Source organism: Rissa tridactyla, chromosome 19 (genome assembly GCF_028500815.1).
Source record: "Rissa tridactyla isolate bRisTri1 chromosome 19, bRisTri1.patW.cur.20221130, whole genome shotgun sequence".
NCBI lineage: Eukaryota > Metazoa > Chordata > Aves > Charadriiformes > Laridae > Rissa > Rissa tridactyla.
In genome coordinates this window covers 7,613,828-7,634,243 of record NC_071484.1, presented here as the reverse complement: position 1 = coordinate 7,634,243, position 20,416 = coordinate 7,613,828, and the positions used below count along the sequence as shown (strand labels likewise).

The window sequence follows — 20,416 nt, the reverse complement described above, 5'->3', positions numbered from 1 at the left end:
CACTGCCAGGTGGTCACCATCGTCACTTCTCTCCAAGCCTACTCACACAGACTACAGCGGACCGGCTTCTGCAGCCAACATTCCCCTGAGGGAGCATCATGACTACCTTCCTAATCAACAAACTTCAACTCCCTGGCCCAAATGATCGGCTACCCATTCTCAGCTGCTGTAGCGTTAAGTCTCCTGCAAAGCTCAGACTCACCATAGCAAGTTTTCTCAGCTGCTCTGCCACTGCAGCTCACTCACTGAAGATTTAGAGAAAGTTGTGCTGCTATTTCTCAAGCTAGTTGAGGTAATGTACAGCTGTGTATTTTAAAGAAAGCCTGGGAGGTAGCCATTAGCCTGAGGGCTGCCTCCCCAGATTCACAGTCCCTTTTCTTAAAGTGCAAACTCAGACAGTTTCTAAGCTGTGATTGGCATATGGGAATATAGAAATCAGCTTCATAAAGGCCCGTGCTAGCTAACACTTCCCACTGGTGAGGAAGATGGATGATATCCTGTAGCGTTAACATGTGGAAAGTGCTAATATTTCATCTGATTGTTCAGTCTGTAGGAAGGTGAGACACAGGCCCAGAGCTTCCCACTCATGGACATCTTGAATAAAGCTTTTCTTAAATTATTTCCATTGGAACTAATTCTCCTGCCCTTTTGTCAGTGGGCCATCCATCTCTCGTTGCAGCTCTGCACACTTACCAAAACGTCTGGGACACAGAATACAAAGTATTCAGAGGAAAAATAGTGTTTCTAGGGCTGGAACCAGGCTGAGAACAGTTTAGGAAGTCTCTGATGGAATACTGTGTTAGAGTTGTTTATGCAGGTAGGAACATGGCAATGGATGATGCTTGACAAAAGAGATTTTTCTCCAGATACCAATAGAATTACAGCAGGCATTAATTTAATCAAAGCGTATATTGTACCTGACCACCAGCTGGACTACTTAGTGTGGAGTGATCCTGGTTTACACCAGCAAAAGGCCTATGCTACTGAATGCCACATGCATCCACCTTTCCTGAAAAGACAAAGGAGAGTAATTGTTGTCCCATGAAATCTCGCCTTGAAAGGTCTGATTTCTCAGGGCATCTTCCATCCTAAACCAAGTTTCAGCTGTATACTAACTATTATCGACCTCTAGGACTTTGCCCTGAGTTAATAATAAGACATGAGGTCAAATACAAAAAATAGACTTCAAGAGGGAGGATGAAAAGAGAGGCAATATTGGCTCACAGGCTCTGTAGGGCAAAAATGTTGGCTTGGAATCAGATGCATGATTATATAGAGGGAGAAAGGAGAAAAATATGAAAGGAGAGAAGTGATATTGGAAAATAAGGATGATGTGAAAGCAAAGGAAGGGCAAGTTTTTGTAAATTCTGGGTGAGAAGAAAAGCCAGACAACTAAGACTAATTCTTGAGGGAATGAAGAGACAGAAAAAACTATGCCAGAGACAGCTAACTGGTATTGGCAGAACTGGAATGAACACCACAGGCTGGCAAGAGGCTCAGAATACTGTTTGGATCAAACAGGTGGGACACACACCTTTCTCTGCACAGCTCTGGGAAGGCAGACATGGCTCCCAGTATCTTTGGTGTTTTAGCACTGTTGGTCTCACGCAGCTCCAGGAAGGGTCTGTTTCTGACCCTGAACATCCGCTGCCTTTCCACTACCAGCCTTCTCCCACAGCCATTCCAATTCATCTCAACCCTGATTTCCACCACAGCTGTCATTGCAGGACTTGGGCTCCCCCTGACTCCTCAGAGGCTGCCAAGCACATGGAATTGTGCTGAACTCTGCAGCAAAGCTTCTGCTCTGCTTTTTGTGATGTGGACAAACGTTTGCTAGAGATTGGCGACCGGAACAGCTGTCTTTTGGAGCCAGCACAGTTTAAGAACAACACCTCTGCTAGGCCTTCTCTAGGCCACACAGACCTTATTTGATGCTTTGTGAGATTTATTCACTGACCTTTCCAGGTACAAAACGAGGAAGGTGGCAGTAGGAGGGGAAGAAAAGGGGAAATCAGCTCTGAAGCGGTTAATTTTACTGGCTCCAAAATTGATAAGCAGTGGTACGTCAGCCTGAAATGAACTTGCCTTGTTCAGTGGGGTTCTAAGACAGCGGAACTCAATCAGCAACGGGCCACATGGTTCAAAGCCGCAATTCATCCCACCGCGCCTCTGAAAAATGGGAGGTGACAGTTCATTTTGCCAGTGACAGTCTGTCGGTCTCGCTCACTGCTTCTCCCGTCGATTGCACTGCTGAGGTGAAGTGTGAGCTCTGAGACACCCTTGCTTTGTATTCCACTCAGCTGAACAGGACAATCCGAGGATCAAAGGTGGAAAAAACCTCCCCTAGCCCAACCCTATCCAATTCTATTTCTCTCTCCTTACTTTCAAAAGGCCTTTGCAAGCCAGATATCAATAGCCCAGGAAAGCCCTATTCCTCTCGTTGGTTTCATCTCACTCTTTTGGGTTAACGTTCGTCCCAAGCATGTATGTCTCTTACCATCATCACCTAGGTGTGCACAGAGCAATCCACATGACAGACTCACACCCGCTGCTCTGAAATGCTAAATCTGCTGCACAGAACTAGACAGGATAATATTTCAGGTGACAGGGTTCTCTGAGACGCACAGGATCCTGGCAGAGTTTCCATTCTCTGTCCATGCACAGTGTGGAGGCAGACGAAGCAAAAAAGATAATAGAGATGACAGGCAGTGAGATTTCTGCTCCTGAGCTTTGTCTTTAGCAATCGATTAGTTCCTCTCAGAGAGCACTTGCGTGAATGTACTCAGCAAATTCCCTCCTGAGCACAGTGATGGCACTTGAAAAGACTGGCACAGCACGGCGTAGTGAGAGTAAAGGAATGAAGAATTGGCTGGTACCTGCTGCCGGTGTGAGGGAAGCATGAACCAGTGGTTAGGACACTTGCTCACATGCTGAAAATCTTGAATGCTTTCAAAACATTCTCTCAGCCAAAGACTCAAAGGCACAGTTTCAAGGAATCTGTGCATGCCACATTAGCTGCCCAGTCAAATATGGGTTTGACTACATGTGAAAGTTGATCTGAAATTAAAGGCTATAAAGCTACAGCGGAATGGCAATTTTGGATGAACTCTGAATGAACAAGTCCTTTAACTCTTCTTTTCCAGTATCTGTCAAACTTGCTAGTGCTGAGCTGCTCTGTGGCTCCGATAGCATTCAGGGACTGGCCCTGAATGTATGTGGCTCCTACTAGAGAGAAGCTTTTAACTTCTCTTCACTGCAAATGCACAAATACACAGGAGAGAGAGCAGTAATTGCTATTTGACTTCCAAAGTCATCTGTGCAAACTGTTGACTCAGAAAATGGAGATCTCCAGTACTATTACAAACTGGGCTTAAATTATTCTTGGCTTAACTTAATAAGAGAGGAGAAGCCAGTAATTAAAGCTTATTAAACACCGTGCATCGCTAAAACAGTCTGGCACGTGCAGCTGCTTTTATCTTTGAAGATGGGAACTATTCAGTTCTTATGCATCTTAGAAGGAGATAAACTGAGGCTTGCAATGCCAGACAGATATATAGCCAGAAAAAGGATAAAGAAAAGCATAAAGCTGAGAACTATTGAAAATACTCAACATATGGCACAGTCACTAAATATCCAGCTTCTGTATATGTAAGAAATAGCCAGGAATTCTGTGTCTCATAGAGTATAACTCTGCCCAGACCCTATAAACGCTTAGCACATGCTCTTCTTGTAAATCTTCAGTATATTCAGCAAAAGTCCCCAGGTACATTCCCACAAAGCTCCTCTGCAGTGTGTTTCATAAGAAACACTCCTGCCCTACCGAGGAGTTGTCCGACTCTCAGCCAGCATGGAGGTACGCTGTTCTGCTGTATTGCACTTGGCATGTAGGCACTGCGGAGACAGGCACATTACAATGCAATGCCTGTGTATCCAGATGGAGAAGGAATGAGAGACCTGATAGATGTGGAGTGGAGGGGACTAAGCTATGCCTCCAACCTTCCACCTGCACAGGCTGCCAGAGTGGGATAGGGAGCAGAAATGAGAAAAGATGGTGGGCAGCTGAAACAACCTGAACAGGCTTTTGCAAAGCCCAGCGGAGTGAAGGTTGGGCCGCGCTGGACCCCGGGTGGAATTGCTCTGTCACTGCTTAAAAATTAAGGTGAGATGGCAGGCACGCAAGAGGACTGGCAATAGGCAGTGCCATCCTGAAGATAACAGGTTGTCTGTCAATGTGAGGAGCTTATGTACATGTTGGACCACAGAGCTCCCACTAACGGAGAAATTAAACCTGTCTCCACACAGCAGTCCCAGTGCTCTGATTACATTTACAGAGGTTGTGACCTGCATCCTGTCACCATGGAAACCTCTCCTGCTGCCGATGTACAGTCAGGTTGTTTCTGTGGGTGGCTGATATTTAAAGGTAGAGGCTATGGCGCTGTAATATCGAAAGCCAGGACACCAAGTTTACGAGCAGCCGAGTGGCAAAATTCATTTCACTCCCTTTGACACCTTGTAATCTCGACTGGCAATTCCAGGAGATGCTGAGAAGGTGGTAGAGAAAGAAGAGGAGACAAGAAGAAGAGAAGAAGAGAAGAAGAAAAGGGGAAGGGGGCGGGGGGGGGGGAGGCGAGGGGGAGAAAGAGAATTCACTCATCTTTATCAAGCAATTATTCTGCATAGGGAAGGGAATTTGAGTATTAAACTCATTACGAAACACAGCAATTTTCTGAATCCATCAAAATAGTCTTCCCCTTCCATTCCCACCTTCCAAAACAGGCTCTACATCCAGCCGACGTCTCTCCCATGCCAAACATACTCTTAGTCCTAGTCTGCCTTGATGCGAAATGATCTTTTAATTTTCTTCTATGTCTCTCTCTTCTATATATTTGGAACTGAGTGTACCCTTGGTATAATTCCCTGGCATTCTATGAAATCAGGGATGTTGCTCTGGAGATGGGTGGGGTCCTTGGTCCCCGACTGTTAGACAAACCAGACTTCCTCCAGCGCTGGGCTCTGTATCTCAGCAGTTCCATCTTCTCGTTAGCTAACTCGCCGTGTGTGCAGTGCACACGGATGTAAGTGGAAACTGCAGCATGCTGCTGTACAAGGGGAGTCCCCAGTGGCACTGTTACAAATACCAGCACAGAGAAAGAGCACGAGCTGGAGGACTCTGGGGCCAGGACTGATGCTCAGCACGGAGATGGCTGACAGTGTAGCTGACTACGATGTCAGCTTCTCACGCAGGCGACAGACACTACCTGACAGGCAACTACTTAGCTTCCAATTTTCTCTGGTATAAAACTATTCTGTTAAGCAATGGAAGGCAGTGCAATGAAGGTAAATAAAACTGACACAGGACCCAGGCGCTGCTCTCTCTCTGCTCCTCTCGCAGACGTGATTCTCTGATCGTTTGGTGGAAGACAGAGGAGAGCTGGGAGCTGGGGACTAGCTGATGGAGGCAGGATGAAAGGAGATAAACTACAGGAGAAAAGCACTTGTGGTGATATGGCTGGGAACCAGAGCAGTGCCCACAGAATGGGAAGTTTGTAGCTAAAACATTTTTTGGGATCTGAGATGAGCTTGCTTCAGTTCCGTATTCTTCCATAATTCTCTGTGTGATCTCAGGTGGATCAGTTAAAGAGAACTTCCTCTCCCTGGACATTAGTTTCTGCAAGTCCAGTTTGCAGGTAGTTACCCAGGCCCCCTCCACAGTGAGAACTGGAGATGTACGTTTTAACATATATGTTACAAAGAAAAGAACCATCATGATTACGACTGAATTGGCATGAGGGAGTGTCACGGATTTGCCTAACCAGAAGGTGTGACAAAATAGGAACTGTGTCAAGGAGAGTTGAAAAAAGGAGGACAGATTCTAGAGCTAGAAGCAAGAAACAGAGTGACACGTAACGGCTACTTTGTGGTGTGAGGAGTCAGGGATGCTTCCAGGGAGATGGACAGGATGGGGACCAGTGCATCTAGCTGAATTTTCCACTAGGCTCTCATTCCTGCACCCCTTAAGGTCCTACCTCTTTGTTTGCCTCGTCTCCTGCCTTATGCATCGACTGTAAGCTCTCTGGGGCATCTCTTAGCCCCGCTTGCCTATCCCAGCAGAAATCTGCACTATGAAAGGATTCAACAAAGCTATCATGGCACAAAGAATAAGAGTTTGCATACCAGCTCAGGAGCCCCTGGAGTCCAGCTCAGTGTAAGAAATCCATTGTTTAGGCACCACAAGAGTGATTACTGTGAGTGCTGTAGACAGAGGATGCAGAGCCATGACTAAGGGATCAGTTGGTTCAGGAGGAGGTGAGAAAGAAAAGGCATCAGCTGGAATCCCAGATCAGCTTGCTCTGCGTTGGATATCTGACCTTTGTAATGCTTTGATTTGAAATTGTAAACCCTTGTAATCCTGGTGGATTACATCTCCATACCCTTTAATATGTGCATCCCTCAAAGCCATGCAAATGCAGAGTGAGAGAGAATGGGGCAGCACAGCAGCACCACAGACATCCCTACCGATGAAGGGCACTTCTCCACTGCCCTCTCTTTCACCTTGAATAATCTCCATTTGCTCTGGGGTAGAAGCAGAGAAACAGAGAGTGGAGGTTAAAAGCAGGGAGTTGCAGAAGTTTAGAGAAGTGCAGTACAAAGTAGCAGATAATTACATCAGAGGAGATGAGATAAGAGAGTAGAGAAGGAAAGAGATTTTCAGACTAGTGGGATAATCGGGCACTTAGCTGGCTAAAGATCTGTACTGTGAATAACCACTCCAAAAGGCACACACTATTGTTTATATTAATCAGTGACTCAAAAGAAAGGCCAAACTTTTCACACAAGTTACCACTGTCCCTTTTCAAGCTGTAACAGAGGCAGCAGAGAGGCAGTTACTGCTGCCTGGGTCTGTTTGGGAGTGGTAATGGGATGAAAGAGAGGAAGACCTGCTGTAGGAGTGATGCACTGAAGCTGTATTTAGAAGACACAAGTTTGATTCCAAGCTCTTCTATAGACTTTGACCAAATCACCAGAGTAGGCTGGATCCAGATAATGAGCTGTAACATTCATCTAGGTTGTCCTACTGCAGTAGGGAGTGATGCTTCTCTGGTCCAGTTGCTATACTCTGCTGTGGGGAACTTGGTTAACGTTACTGAAGTCTGCCGTGTAATTTCACCTGAGAACATTCAGCAGGAAGCAGGTCAGATCTGCGGGACTGCCAGGTCCTTCATGGCTGGAACCATAGCCCAGCATGGATGTTTATCAAAGCAGGGAGTGGTAAGAGCTGTGGGTAAGAATGTCAGAAACGTGCTCCTTACCTAGCAACGCAGGAGACCATCCACACTTGAGATGGCAGCAAGCTCTGAGCGCACTTTGCTGATGATCCTGTTCCAGATCTCAGCCATTGTCTCAGAGATGCCCTGTTCAATACACACCCCCGGAGTGCTTGTGCTGTGCCTGCATAGCATCCAGAGAGGCTATGCTTGCTGTTCCCATATGCAGTCAAGCACTGATGGCCTCTATAGCCAGTGGAAGAAAGGAGCAGCTCCGGAGGATAGTTCAGATTCCAGGTGGAGTGAGACTATGGAAGTGTCACCCTCTGTTTCTCCATTGCCGGTAGACAGAGCCCGGCGTGACACGGCTCCTAGTGCAGATGCTTCTGTTGTCTGCCTTTTCCTTAGGTGGGAAGCACTAATTAGGGAAACTGTGCTATTTTCTTTTTAAAGTACCATTTCTGATGTTTTCAGTTAGACAATTCATAAGCTTGGAGTTAATCACATACTTAAGCGTTTCACTGGAAGCAGGCCAGAGCACCCAGCACTTTGCAGAATTGCACCCTTAGGGGATACCCATTGCAGTAGGAATTGCTAGAAGAGGACTCCGGTTTTAAACTTGAAAATTAATTGAGCTACTGGGAAGAGCATTGGATTGAAACTCAGAGGATATGGGCTCTGCTCCTCATCCTTTCACTGGCCTGAGGTGTTGTCCAGGCAAGACACTTCCTTTCCTTCAGCCTTGGTTTCCTCTTTCATGAAATGGGGATTGCATTTTTGTACTCTGAGGGTTCTCAAGTCTGCGCATGAAGACTGTAAGAGCTAGGCATTAGTGCCGTTACTTCAAAGATGTCTCTAGGGCTTCACCTTGAGAGCAGCTCTGTGATGTTTGAATTCATCCCTCACATACGAGTGTTTAAAGCATCTGGCAGAAGGGGGCAACATAATAACAGCTGCACAAACGTTTGGGGTATTTTTCAAGCCGAATTCTTTTGCATCTGCAAGTTTTATCCTTTAATTTCATAATGAATGAACTGTAGCAACACTTTGCATTTATAAACTGTAGCATCATTCATTGGAAGATCTCAAAGCAGTTTACAAACATTCATTGATTGCTTGACAAGCATGAAACGGGAGGGTAACTGTTTTACAAAATGACAGGAATGAAACAATAAGCTCTTGAATTTAGGGAATGCTTCTGCCTTCCAGTTCTTTTAGCAGATAAGATCGCCGACTAACGGTAGTCATTTTTGTGTTTAATTAATAATGTAATGCATCCAATATCCAAGCTCGCAGATAATGGGCTTGTAACACAGCCTAACATGCCTCCCATATCATTAAGTTTAACTGTCACACTAAATACCAGATTGTCATGCAGCCTTGTCAGTTTTTCTTTCTTTCTTTCTCATGAGTATGGAACAAGAGCAGCTGTGGGGAAGGAGAAGCCGAAGAGCTGAGATGATGCAGTGTGGCAGTAAAAAACCCTTGAGGGACAAAAATCATGGCTTATTCGCCATCACAGCTTTGAAGGAACAGTGAGGCAGTGAAGGCTTGCAGCCAGCCCCTGGTGTTGCGTCCATCACATTGCAGGGCTGCCTCCAAGACTGTCTGGATTTCTTTTCGCTATTTTTTAAATGCAAAAAAGAATGAGGTTTGGGATTTTTTTTTTTTTCCCCCAAGGAAAATGTTTGTTTTCTAAAGATTTTTTTTTTTCCTTCTTCAACAATGAAATACCCTCAATTACCTGGAATGGAACACACTTCAACTCGTAAATATTATTACATAGCATATTACATTGGATATAATCCCAGTACTCCATGTAATCATTTACATGGGCCCTGCACTCCCCTTTCCACCCCTTGGCTGTTTCTCTGGGATGTGCCGTGGCCCCTGAGGACGTACTCTCTTTGACAAGCCAGGTTGAGCACCACAGGGAAGGCAGCCTGGCTGAGAATCCTGTTCACAGAGCCTGAAGCACCCAAATTCCTACTTCCGTGCAGCAGAACAACCATAGTCCCCAAGCAATATACTTCAGATGAATATTTTGGTCTTAAGTCAAACTAGTTTGATTTTTAAGTTTGTACCAAAATAATCAGTTTCTTCAGGAAATTATTTTTGACCAAATCTATTGCTGTGCCGCTTGTGGTGCTGTGCTTCCGTTCCTCAGGCCTCTGGCTCTCATTTTTCTTCATGAAGATTTATAGTAATTTCTCCCATATCACTGATTTCTTCATAAGAGAAAAGATCACTTCAGGGACCTACCTCTGTCTCCAACTACCCTGTTTAACACCTCCAAATATTCCTATTTATGAACTAACATCTGGGTCAGTCTACCCAGCATAGTTTGAAAGCCATTAAGACAGATGCCTGCATTTCATTAAGCAAGATTTGATAAGGTGGGTAGGGTTACAGGGCAAGATTACTATGGGAATTCAGTGAGTTTAAACCTTCACTCCAGTTAATAAAATCAAACAATACATCATAAAAGTGTCTGGAAATTGGCTCAATAATTGAAATAGAGCTGTGTGATGGATGGAGATTTATGGATGTTAATGCAGAAGCAGGGCTACATTAGAACATCATATCTGAGTTTCTTCTGAATCCAGACCCTTGAGTCCAAATCCGTCTTTTGTGCTGGTTTTAGGTAGGAGATTCTTCTCCTAAATGAAGAAAACCTCACAGAATGGCTGGTCCAATTTTAATCTGAAATGTCACTGAACTGTCCGTGACATCTCAGGACCATCGAGTGTAACGTTTATGTAGATGTCTCTGAACTGTCTTTAAACTGAGCTGTGGCAGCCTGGATCTCAGTGCAGGTGAGCCAACTCCGTAATGCCAGTTTGGCAGATTGTACCAAAGCCAGCGCTACATTTCTGTCCATATTCCTGCTCACGGGAGTCTGACATGCTGCCATCACCGCCTTCCACAGCAGTGTGGACATGCTGTGTTATTATTATACTGAATAATAAATTCAGCCATTAGCCACCCAACATTTTTTCGTCTCTCATCTTCACCCTGAACTGAAATATTCAAGGAGATCTCGTGTCACGTCCTTTGTGTCCACCAAGACTCTTCTCCAGGACTGATCTCTCCTTCCACGATCCACTGCTTCTCAGGTCACGTGGACTTTTGTCCTAAATCTTTGCTCTCTCAGGAGCAGACAGGGAGCTCTCCCTCCTCTAGAGAACTATGGATCCTCCCTCAACTCCATCCTCCTCCCTCAGCCTTGATGGCAGCCCTTGGTCCTAGTTGTTTATAGGAAGTGTCCCCTCTGCAGCCTTAATGAAGTGTGTGGCAGCCCTCCTCATTAAGACGCAGTGTTGTCAATAAAAGAGTCATTAAAGTAGTTTGATGAGGATTGGGAGAAAGAGAAGAGGTGCTACAACACATCTACAGGGCAGAGGGCAGCCCCATCACACATTGTAACCAAACAGCAAGGGATCAATATCACCTTTGCTTTAAACTGAAGCCCATTCGTCAGCCTGAGGAACAGCAGCCTCCGCAGGAGCTCAGCTCACTGCTCATTTCTGGCTTCCTATCTATCTTTCTAATCCTTCCCTTTACAGTGTGATCTTCTCTTCCGGATGCGGGGCAGTTTTTGCCAGAGGCCATAGAAATGCCATCTCAGAGCTGTGTCCTGATTAGGATCCCAGTGGTTTTATCCATTCCCCACATCTCGCTTCAGGATCACAAGTTTTCAGAGACCATGCTGCTGGGAGATGCCTCCTCTGTGTTGCCACCTCACGGACAACCTCCACCCCACTGATCACTGTGGGTACTCCCAGAGACAGACCTCAACTCCTCAGGGGAGATGTAGGAGTGGACGGAGCAGTGAAGTCCATGAGAGGTTGTTTGTGCCATATGAAAAGGAAATGTCTGCCCAGTCTTCACTGATTCATGTCCATAGGATTACAGTGAGGGGCCATGTGGTGAACACAGATGAATCTGGATTCCGCATCGAGGCCTTGCCTTGAACTTGAGCTTGACGTACAGTCAAGTGTTGCACAGAAAGAATGAAGCAGGGGAGGAATCCTGGGCCTCTCTACTCCCACGTTAAGATTCTGAGCTTCCTGCCACTCTCTCAGCTAACAACTGCTCTGGCTCTGCCTTTCCATTTCCAGGGCGCTGGGCACAAAGCGCTGCAGCTGACAATGGCGGTGGGGACCTTGCTAACCCAAACACCAGCCCAGGCACCAACACTCTTCTTTATTTTCCCAGGGTCTTCTCTTGAGATACTTCATCTAGACTTCTGTACTTCATCTTGTACGGTCAGACTATAAACTCTTTCAGGGGTTTATGTGTGTTACTGGAGGAACATTTTAGTGGGGTCCTACTGTAACTAATGCGCCGGCGTGATGAAAAACAGTTACTATACATTCACAGATCCTCTAATAAATACACCTCAACACACCTGCTTGCTTCTGAGAAGCCTTCACAGCAGAAAAAATCCAGCATGTCTGGAAGGTAAATGAATCCAGAGGCTGGCAGTCTAAGCCAGGAGCAAGGTCCAGTCATTTAGTTTTGCTTTGGGACCAGATCTGTTTACCGTAACTAAGAGCTGCTGACATATTTTTGTTTCTCTTTGGCTTCAGAAACTGATGAACAGTAACCCACAAACCCTTGTGAAGCAGAGGTGCAGAATCAAATTATGAAGATAACAGAAGACCACTTTGCTTTAAAAAATGAAAGAGGCTTTATAAGGATTGTAACCACCCTCTAACTGAATGACTTAGTCACACTAAAAGACACATGAGCTGTTGGACAATGAAAATGACATGAGCATGTAAACTCTGGGATTACAGCAGAGCATTAGCATGGCATAGCTGATTAGTAAACCAGGAGACATTATTCAAGCAGTCAGGTGCATTACCAGATTGGAAAGTTGCCTTTTTTCTGAGTTGTTGGTCACTGTCAAAGGCAGCAAATGAGACCCAGTGGCCCAACAATTTGCCCTGGAATGGCAGGAGCTGTGATACAGAAATGGATGGAGCAGCATCTGCTCTGCAAAAGCAAGAATTAGAGGCTGCTCTGAATTGGCAGGAGCTACAGTACCGGGAAGAGAGGACAAAAGGGCAAGTCAGTGCACTATCCAAGGATATCAAGCAAGATGAATAAAGGGGCTGGAAATGTACTTTCAGTGCTGCAGCACCAGACTAGGTGAACAAATAACCTGATCCGGTTTAATGAAGCCTGTGATCCTCCACCTCCTTTGTGGAACGGGTGTCCCAGGGTCAGCGTGTGCCTGCACGAGCATGCACACATCCTTATCTTATCTAATTACTAGAAGTTTCAGATTAATTTCAGTGCAGCTGCTTGAAAGGGCTGTTATCAGCCAGGGCTTTGTGGTTTAACCTTGTTACCCTTTTGTTGTTAACCTTTCCGAATAGCAGCGCGGATGTGCTGGCGGAGCAGGGAGGGGGCAGAGGGGAACTGGGGAGTCTGCAGCCCCCCCGGTTTTGTGCGTTCGGGCTGTGTGACAGGACATCTGGCTGCTTACCTCCGCTGACAGGCGCTGGTACCCAGCCACACAGAACAGCCCGTAACAGGGACACGTCTCCTGCCAACCTCTCCAGATCCTTTGATATTTCCGACAGCGCAGTAAAGGACTCTGATGCTCACATTTTACCTTGCATCGCTCAGCTCCTCTAAGGCTGCCCGGCTTTGTTTCCATAGCTACACCCAATCGCATCTGGCTTCCTGTGAAATTGGATTTCAAAGCAAGACAAGCCTTCAAAGGAATTTGTCCATTTAACAGAATATCATTAGGAGAGAGCCTGTCTGCTGAACTTGGGACCTAAAATGATTAAGGTGGGGCTTTTATCATGTAGGGAGGCAGCTTTACATCTATAGCCCCTAAAGCTTGATGCTACATAAGAATGATGCAGTGGAATTTGCCAGTCACAGACTCCCCCATCTCCTTCCCAGCTGACCACTAAACTAAATTTGTAACCTGTTCACACATTCAAAAATGAAAGTGGCAAGGAAAATGGCAAGGAAAAAAAAGGTCATTTGCCTGGGAATTGCAAAGTAAGGACTGGATCCTGTACACTTAACCTCTGGGAAATCTTAAACTGGTCTTTGGAATCATTGATGAGCTTCAGATAAAGAGTCTGCCTGGCTCCATCTGCAGCTGCGTAAGGTGGAGTGGAAGGTTCGGCTTGGTGCTAAGGCTTCAGGTAATAGCACCTATGTCTCCACGGCAGCTGAGGCTCTAGGCCTCGTATTCCTCAGTAAAATGGATTTAATAATAACAACAGATGCTGCACATTCAACCTGGTCTTAACAAAACCTTCCTGTAGGGCCTGAGGGGATCATTTGAGGTGCTGGGTGCTGTCGTGGCCAGGACCATGGGATGGACATGTGGGCCAAGAGCAGCCAGGGTGCAACTGTGCCAGCCTCCACATGTGATACTGTCTTCTACGCTCTATGATAACCTTAAGATCTGTAGCAAAAGACCAAAAATCCAAGCTACAATACATCTGAGAAGCTGAGTAGAAAGGATCTAGAGCTTTACTGATGCTGTGAACGCTGCAACGGCAGGAAATTTGTTGGGTGAAATCCCCATGTGTTCCCAAGCAGTGATCACACCCAAGGCAGCAAAGGAAGGCAAAACCACACAAAGCACCTGCAAAACAAGTCACTGCCAGTTTGCTGTGAGGAAAAATTTATTCCAGACCCTAAATATGTTAAATTGGTTTAACTCTTGGGCAAGACTCACTGACCAGGTATCTTCTAGTTTACTCTTTACAACACTATGTTTTCAGACTATTATGTGAGCTACAGAAATGCAGAGAACGTGCGAGATGACCCTTTTCTCTGCAGTTGCATGAAGATTTCTTCCTCTGAGATTTGCATTGATCAGGTTTTATTGATCTTTCTGGCATATCTGAAGGCAGTTTCTTCCATCTAAGGGACCTAATTCATTCCTTTATAAACTCATTTTTAAAGTTAGTCAGTCTCAGCAAGCAGCTGCTTTTTATTTGTAGTCTGTAATGAACTGAGTAGGATTTCTACACAGAAGTGTTTAAATATTTATCCCTAAACACCTCTAGGTGAGAACACGTACACAGATCCATCTACCGTACACATCCACCTACATGCGCTGCCATTTCTTGCATACAATCAGAACACTCAAATGTGTCAGGAGCCGTAGGCAACAGAGATTCACATTTTGCTCCCAAAGGAGACTCAGTTTTCTAAATCCTGACTCATGAAAACATTAGCAGATGTGATGGGGAAGACTACTGCAATGTAGACGCTTTTTTGCTAAGCAGTCTCCTGTGTGAGGCCCTCTGAACTGCAGCAACATTTCCTGTGCTTTAAGATCTTTGCATCTGCTGAAGAGCTAATTCTTGCACATATTGTCCTAAAATCACCGCTGCAGCAGTGTTGTCAGTGTGGGTGAGCACCCACAACTGAGCACAAGGCAAAGGGGGAAGGAGAGAAGAGGAGTGAACTTACTCAGAGTAGGAAACCCACGAGGTCTGGATTGGTAATGGCAGACGGGGAGTCTCTCTCCAGGTTGTTCTGAAATTACATGTGCGTGCAGAGCACAGCCAAGTGACAAATCAGAAGTGGTGGTGTGTTTCTTTTCCCAGATCCAGAGAGCAATTGAGCCTCCCTAAGCAGGAGAGAAAACACACTGTCTTCTCTTCCTTGTGACTAAACCCCAAATGGCAGCTGCCACTTCAGCATTACCACGCGGAGAGACGTTACACAGAAAAGAGTGGAACGTTACTTCTCTGGTAAATCAGCTGCATACGCTAAACATGTTCATGGTCACGGTATCATCACTTCTCCTTTAAAGCCATCCCTTCCTGACAAGTGTTAGTTCTGTGTGAGTTATTGAGGTGGTGTGCCCATGCATAAAAGTGCTTATTTCAACTAAAAAGTCCCAAAAGAACTTTGCAGCTGCTCTGTGTGGCTGTGGGTGTTCCTCTTTCACTCCACTGTCTCCAGTGGAGACAATGCACTAGAATTGCAGGCACACACCCAAACCCCAAAAACGCAAAGCACTGTGCTTCATCTTATACCTGTTCTTTACCTGATTTGTACTGATCAACTAAAAGCATAACAGAGTCTTTCCCTTGTTTCAACCACATGTCTCAGAAAGTGGGTCACAAAGCATATTAGCAGCTGACAGCATGTGGAGGAGTATCTCGCTCCTCGATTTCCATCATTCCGAGTATAGCTCTTACATCACATATGTGAGATAAGCCTGAAACACACAGATTGAGTGAACGAAGCAAGAAGCTCAGGGCAAATCTGGAAGCTGCTCCAGGTTTCCTTTATCCAAGCCACCCAGAGGCTAAACCTTTATTCCACCCAGGTGATGCATCCAGAGAATCTGATTCTGCAATGATTTGGAAATACACTCAGCCTCACGACGTGGCACTGTCCCACTGAAGCCAGCAGCACTGTACTGGAGCATTTGTGTATTTTTGGAGGCTGGGACCCCAATGCATGCTGCTTTTTTTTTCTTTTCCCCTACAGATCTTGCTTTGCCAGCTTGTGATAATTGCTGTGGCAGGCTGGCTTGTCCAGAGCAGGAGGATAGCAAAGCAGTGAGAGAAGCAGTTTTCGGGGGCCGCCTTGGAGAGTTCAATGTGGCTCTGCCTATCGCATTATGACAAAACTTAGTGCCCAGCCCTGGCTCTCCACTCTCAGGAGTTGTGCCCCACTGAAAGTAGCGGGCACTAACTTTCATGGAGTGATGTAGTTTTGCATTTGCTATCAACACAGACGTATTGCATCCTTTTTGTGCCATCTCCAACATTTGCTATGTTGGGAAAACATAATTAAAGAACACATGCCAGGTATAAAATACTAGAAAAGTAAAATTGGCAACCATGTTCGGAATAACCTTTTCTATGAGCTATAATAATAAATATTTGTTTGATACCAGGATATTGCAAAGTAAGGACTGGATCCCATAGACTTAACCTATGGGAAATCTTTAACTGGTCTTTGGAATCATTGATGAGCTTCCAATAAAGGCTCCGGATAAAGACTCCCATAAAGTCTTTGTATTTGTCAAGCCTAAAATTTGGGACTGCAAGAATGAAAAATAATAGTGGTATCCTCACAGTCAGCTTGTGCTAATTCATTTATATAGAAGAGCGGAGCAGATGCAGGGCTGTGGGTTAATCTAATGCAATGCCATTTTTGTTTTGTAGAGCGCAGTTTGCATTTATTGCCTGTCATAAAGCAAGTTAAAGTGCGCAACCCTGTTATTTCTCTGGGCAAGACATAGAAATATGAACGGCTATTACAATCTAGCCCCCTTCCTACACAGGATGCAGGAAGAGGGGAAGTTTTGTTGCAGAACAGCCAAGCACCATTCTCTTCCCCTGCACATTAAAGGAAGGAGCCTGCCTTTGCCTGGAATAACTCCAATCCCCACCTCCTGTAGCACTAGGAAGCGGCACAGGAGGTTAAATCAATGGCTCGTGGCTCTGCTCTGCCAGCAGGTGCCCTGAATTGTGTGATAATGAAGGAGATGCATGCCTAAGTGCCACCAGATTAAAACGCTAATGCAGAAACATAGGTTCAGCTGTGCTGTTGCTGGGGTCGGGCACTTCTACAGCCTGTTGGCTGGAGCTCTGGCTCTCCAGAGCTTGGAGGTGCTTGGTGGCCAGGGGAGCTGGGCATCCTGGCTGCTGGTGAGGAGGTAGGTTGGTCTGGCCGGGTCTGTACTGGGAGGAAGCATCTGAGCAGAGCCTCAGAGTGGTTCCTCCTACCTTTTTTTTGGGTGTCCCCGCCCCCCCTCCTTCCTTTCTCTCTCTGTCCCTGCCCCTGCGGGACAGGAGCAGCAGCAGCAAGTTTGACTCCTGTGGAAAGGAGATGGCAGGTATCATGATCCCAGAGGAGATTCAGAGGCTCTTGGAAGGTAACCACATGTTCCTCTTTGCTCCCCTTGTGCTTAATGGGGGAAGTCTGCTGTGGTTGCAAGGGAAGAAGCTGAAAAGCTTTTTATACCTCACTGTGCTGAGCCGGAGAGGGGAGTGGAAGGACTGTGGGAGCTATTTCTTCAGGGCTGGTGGTTTTGGGATCCTCAGGTTATATATGCCTTTCTTGTCCCTAACCCCAGCGAGAGCGTAGGGGATGTGGCTGCCTGTCCTGGTGTTTTTGGGGCTGTCCTCATGTTGCTCAGGAGCTGGCAGGTGGGTCTGTGCCTGTGCTATGGGTGGGGGAAGCTCTCTGGTGGCCCCAGAGCCTGTGTAAGGGGAAGAGAGTGTAGGCAAGATCGAGGGGTGTCTTCTGGCATGGTCAAAAGATGTTTCCACTGAGTGCTTTTGGTTAAGGAATTGAGGCAGCCCTGGTGAGCATCACTAGGGTGAGACAAGGGCACAGATGCAAAGGGTAGAAGAAGCTTGTGTGCTGCAGTGAGCCCTCTCAGCAGGCTTTTGTTGTGGTTGTGTAGTGGTGTCTCCTGGCTCTAGATGTTGTGCAAGTGTTGTATGTCACACTGGGGATGCCATGAGCAAGCTCAGTGGGGGTGCAACCTCAGGAAAGGTTCAACCCTGTTGAAAAAGGGGGTACAGCTGAGAGCAGTGCTGGCTTCCAGTCCCACTTCTGATTGATAATTTGAATGTGACCTCCTGAGGTCTCAGCTTCTGAGTGAATGAGCTGTGCTGAGAGCTGGCAGCATTTACTTCTGTGTGTAAGATGGCAGGTGGGAGGCTTATGAAGCTGTTTTTCATGGATTTCTTCACAAACTTGAACTACAACACCTGCAGTCATTGACGAGGTGGGTCAGCCAAGCAGAAGCCATGCTAAACTCTTCTATTGAGAGACGCTTCACAAACACCAGCAAGTTCTGTATGGCCCTTTGCGGCCACTGCTGACCCTACGGTGTGGTAACAAAGGCTTGGTGGGAGCGGTGGTGTGCAGAGGTGACCACGTTACAACCTGCCCATAAATAAAACTGCAGCAGCCGTGTCAGCCTGGTGCCGAACAACACACGCACATGTTACTGACACATCCTGCCATCACGGATGGGGGTGGGTTGGGGGGAAGGAGTCGTTAGCATCTTATGTTTGGGGCTGGCCCCGCTGCTGCAAGGCTCGGTGACCTTTCGTTTCCTGCTGCGACGGCTCCTGGCAGCACCGAGTGCTTGCCCCGTCCTGTCCCCTCCGAGACGTGGGATAACTTCCAGTCCTGGGATCTGTCAGTCCGAGAGAAGGAGTGTGCAGGCTCCAAGCCCATCAAAGCTCGCTTCCAAATGCTTTGTGTCTTCCCCCAGATGTAGGTGTAAATTTTCTCCTCTGCTTTTTAATCATGGGGGCTTCAGTGAAGTTCACCCTTTCACATTTTTGATGTGCAGCACTTTATTGTTCAGTGCTGACACTTTTGTAAACAACTCATTTCTGCACCTGCCACCTTCCTTTAACTTAGATTATTTTCTTGTTAGCTGACTGTTTTTAATTGAAGGCTTCAGATCTCCTTCTAAAGCACAGCCTTTGTTTGCTGACAAGTGTAGCAGGCTATGAATGGAGATTAATTGCATGTCACATACCTCTGTATCAAACTTGCTGTGTCTTAACAATCTATATGGTTTTGAGGCCTTCCAGTGGCTGAGGAGGCTTCTAGCTACGCAGGCTGGAAATGAAGGAGCTTAACCTATTAGAGTGTTTGCAAACTGCATTACTGTAAGCATTACTGTATTTAAAATAAAAATTACAAATAGAGGAGGAAACATGTACTGATGTACAGGCAATAAGATCTGCTTCCTTACATGAAAGCATGGTCCGTAGTGCAGTGCTGCTTAAGTGATGCCCAGAAGTCAATGGCTTGTGAGTAACGGTTGCGTTATCGCAGAAGACATCTCTGAGGTTGCAGCGGTTGAAAGCCGACACAATATGGCTATTCTCTCTACATTGTGATCCTGCAACACTTATGAATGCTTTTTATTTTCTGTTAATGAGTAGATGTGGTTGCAACAACTATATTTCTTTAAATTCCACCTTGCAAATCAGCAATCCAAGTTTCATTAACTCCATGTTGTCAGTTAATGGTGCAGTTTCACTTTTGGCTCAGACAGGTCCCTGTTAAAACTACTTTTGCTTAAAGGTATTTCATGTCTGTTTAGCACAAACTTCTTCTGCAGGCTGAAACAGTGGTTCTAAAAAGTGTGATATATCTCTGACAAACCCGGCATGTCCGCTTTCGTGTGGAGAGGCAAAGGCAGCCTGGTTATCTTCCCTTCGCCTGCCTTGCTCCAGCCGCCTCATTTCAGGCAGTGGGGCTGGAAAGCCAGTTTCTTGCTGGAGTTTGGGCAGCAGGAGCGGGGGGCGCAGGTGCTGCAGTGGGAGGCTGTGACTGCACCTGCACAGCCTAACAAAGCTGTTAGCCGCTAATTGCAAGGCAGGCAGCCTCGACGCTGTTTTAAAAATAAACAATAAAATGCTCTGTTTTGTGAGGGCTAATAAGCCACAGCCAGCATTGACGTAGCACCATGAGTAGCTCTGGAATTTAAGTATTAGGGAATTCTGGATTGAGACTTGGAAGCTGAAAATCTGGGAAGCTGTTCTCAGTTCCCCCATTGTCCCTTGCGTAGTGGAGAATGTCCCATTTGGCCCATTGCGGGAGGATGGATGAAGATTGCTTCAGATCTCAAGGTTTTCCCTGACTCAGCCCCACAAAGGCAGGAAGGCTCATCTGAAAAATGTTGTTTCACAATTAAACCATCCTTTCTTGAGCTTGCAGAAAAGTCAAGAAATACTGTGTGTGATAGTTCACGGCTTTCATTTTGACAAGTGGGACAGGGGATGATACAACAGGCCTTCCAAATCCCTGTCTGTCTTGGGACACGTCCTGGGAATATTAATGCAGCCTTAGGGAAGCTCAAGGTACCTGCACCCTGTGTTGATAGGTGTCCTAAACTTTTTTTAAACTAATTTTTCCCAGCCAGCTGGGGTGATAAACTGCAGGAGGGATTGTGTGAAGCATCAAAGAAGTATTGGAGCGGGGTGGTTGGCTCAGCATTATCTTGCATGGCTAAAACATCGTGATTCTGCGGGGCTGGTTCCCCTGCACATGGAGGGCAGGATTTCTGCTGGCAGCCTTCTGATGGCAGAGGAGTAGACATGAGCAAAAAAAAAAAAAGTGAGCGTGTGTGCATGGGGAGAATACACATGGCATCTTAATAC

General features: G+C 46.2%; 1 protein-coding gene across 2 annotated transcripts in view; it reads left to right on the top strand.

Annotated features, from left to right (window-relative positions):
* Positions 1–17,058: 17,058 nt before the first annotated feature.
* Positions 17,059–20,416, top strand: part of SKAP1 (src kinase associated phosphoprotein 1) — a 156,407-nt gene continuing 153,049 nt past the window's right edge. For both annotated transcript variants that reach the window (XM_054224741.1, XM_054224740.1), the window contains exon 1: positions 17,059–17,154. In XM_054224741.1, coding sequence (XP_054080716.1) covers positions 17,109–17,154 — 46 coding nt within the window. In that variant the 5' untranslated portion in view covers positions 17,059–17,108. The remainder of the gene's footprint in view (positions 17,155–20,416) is intronic.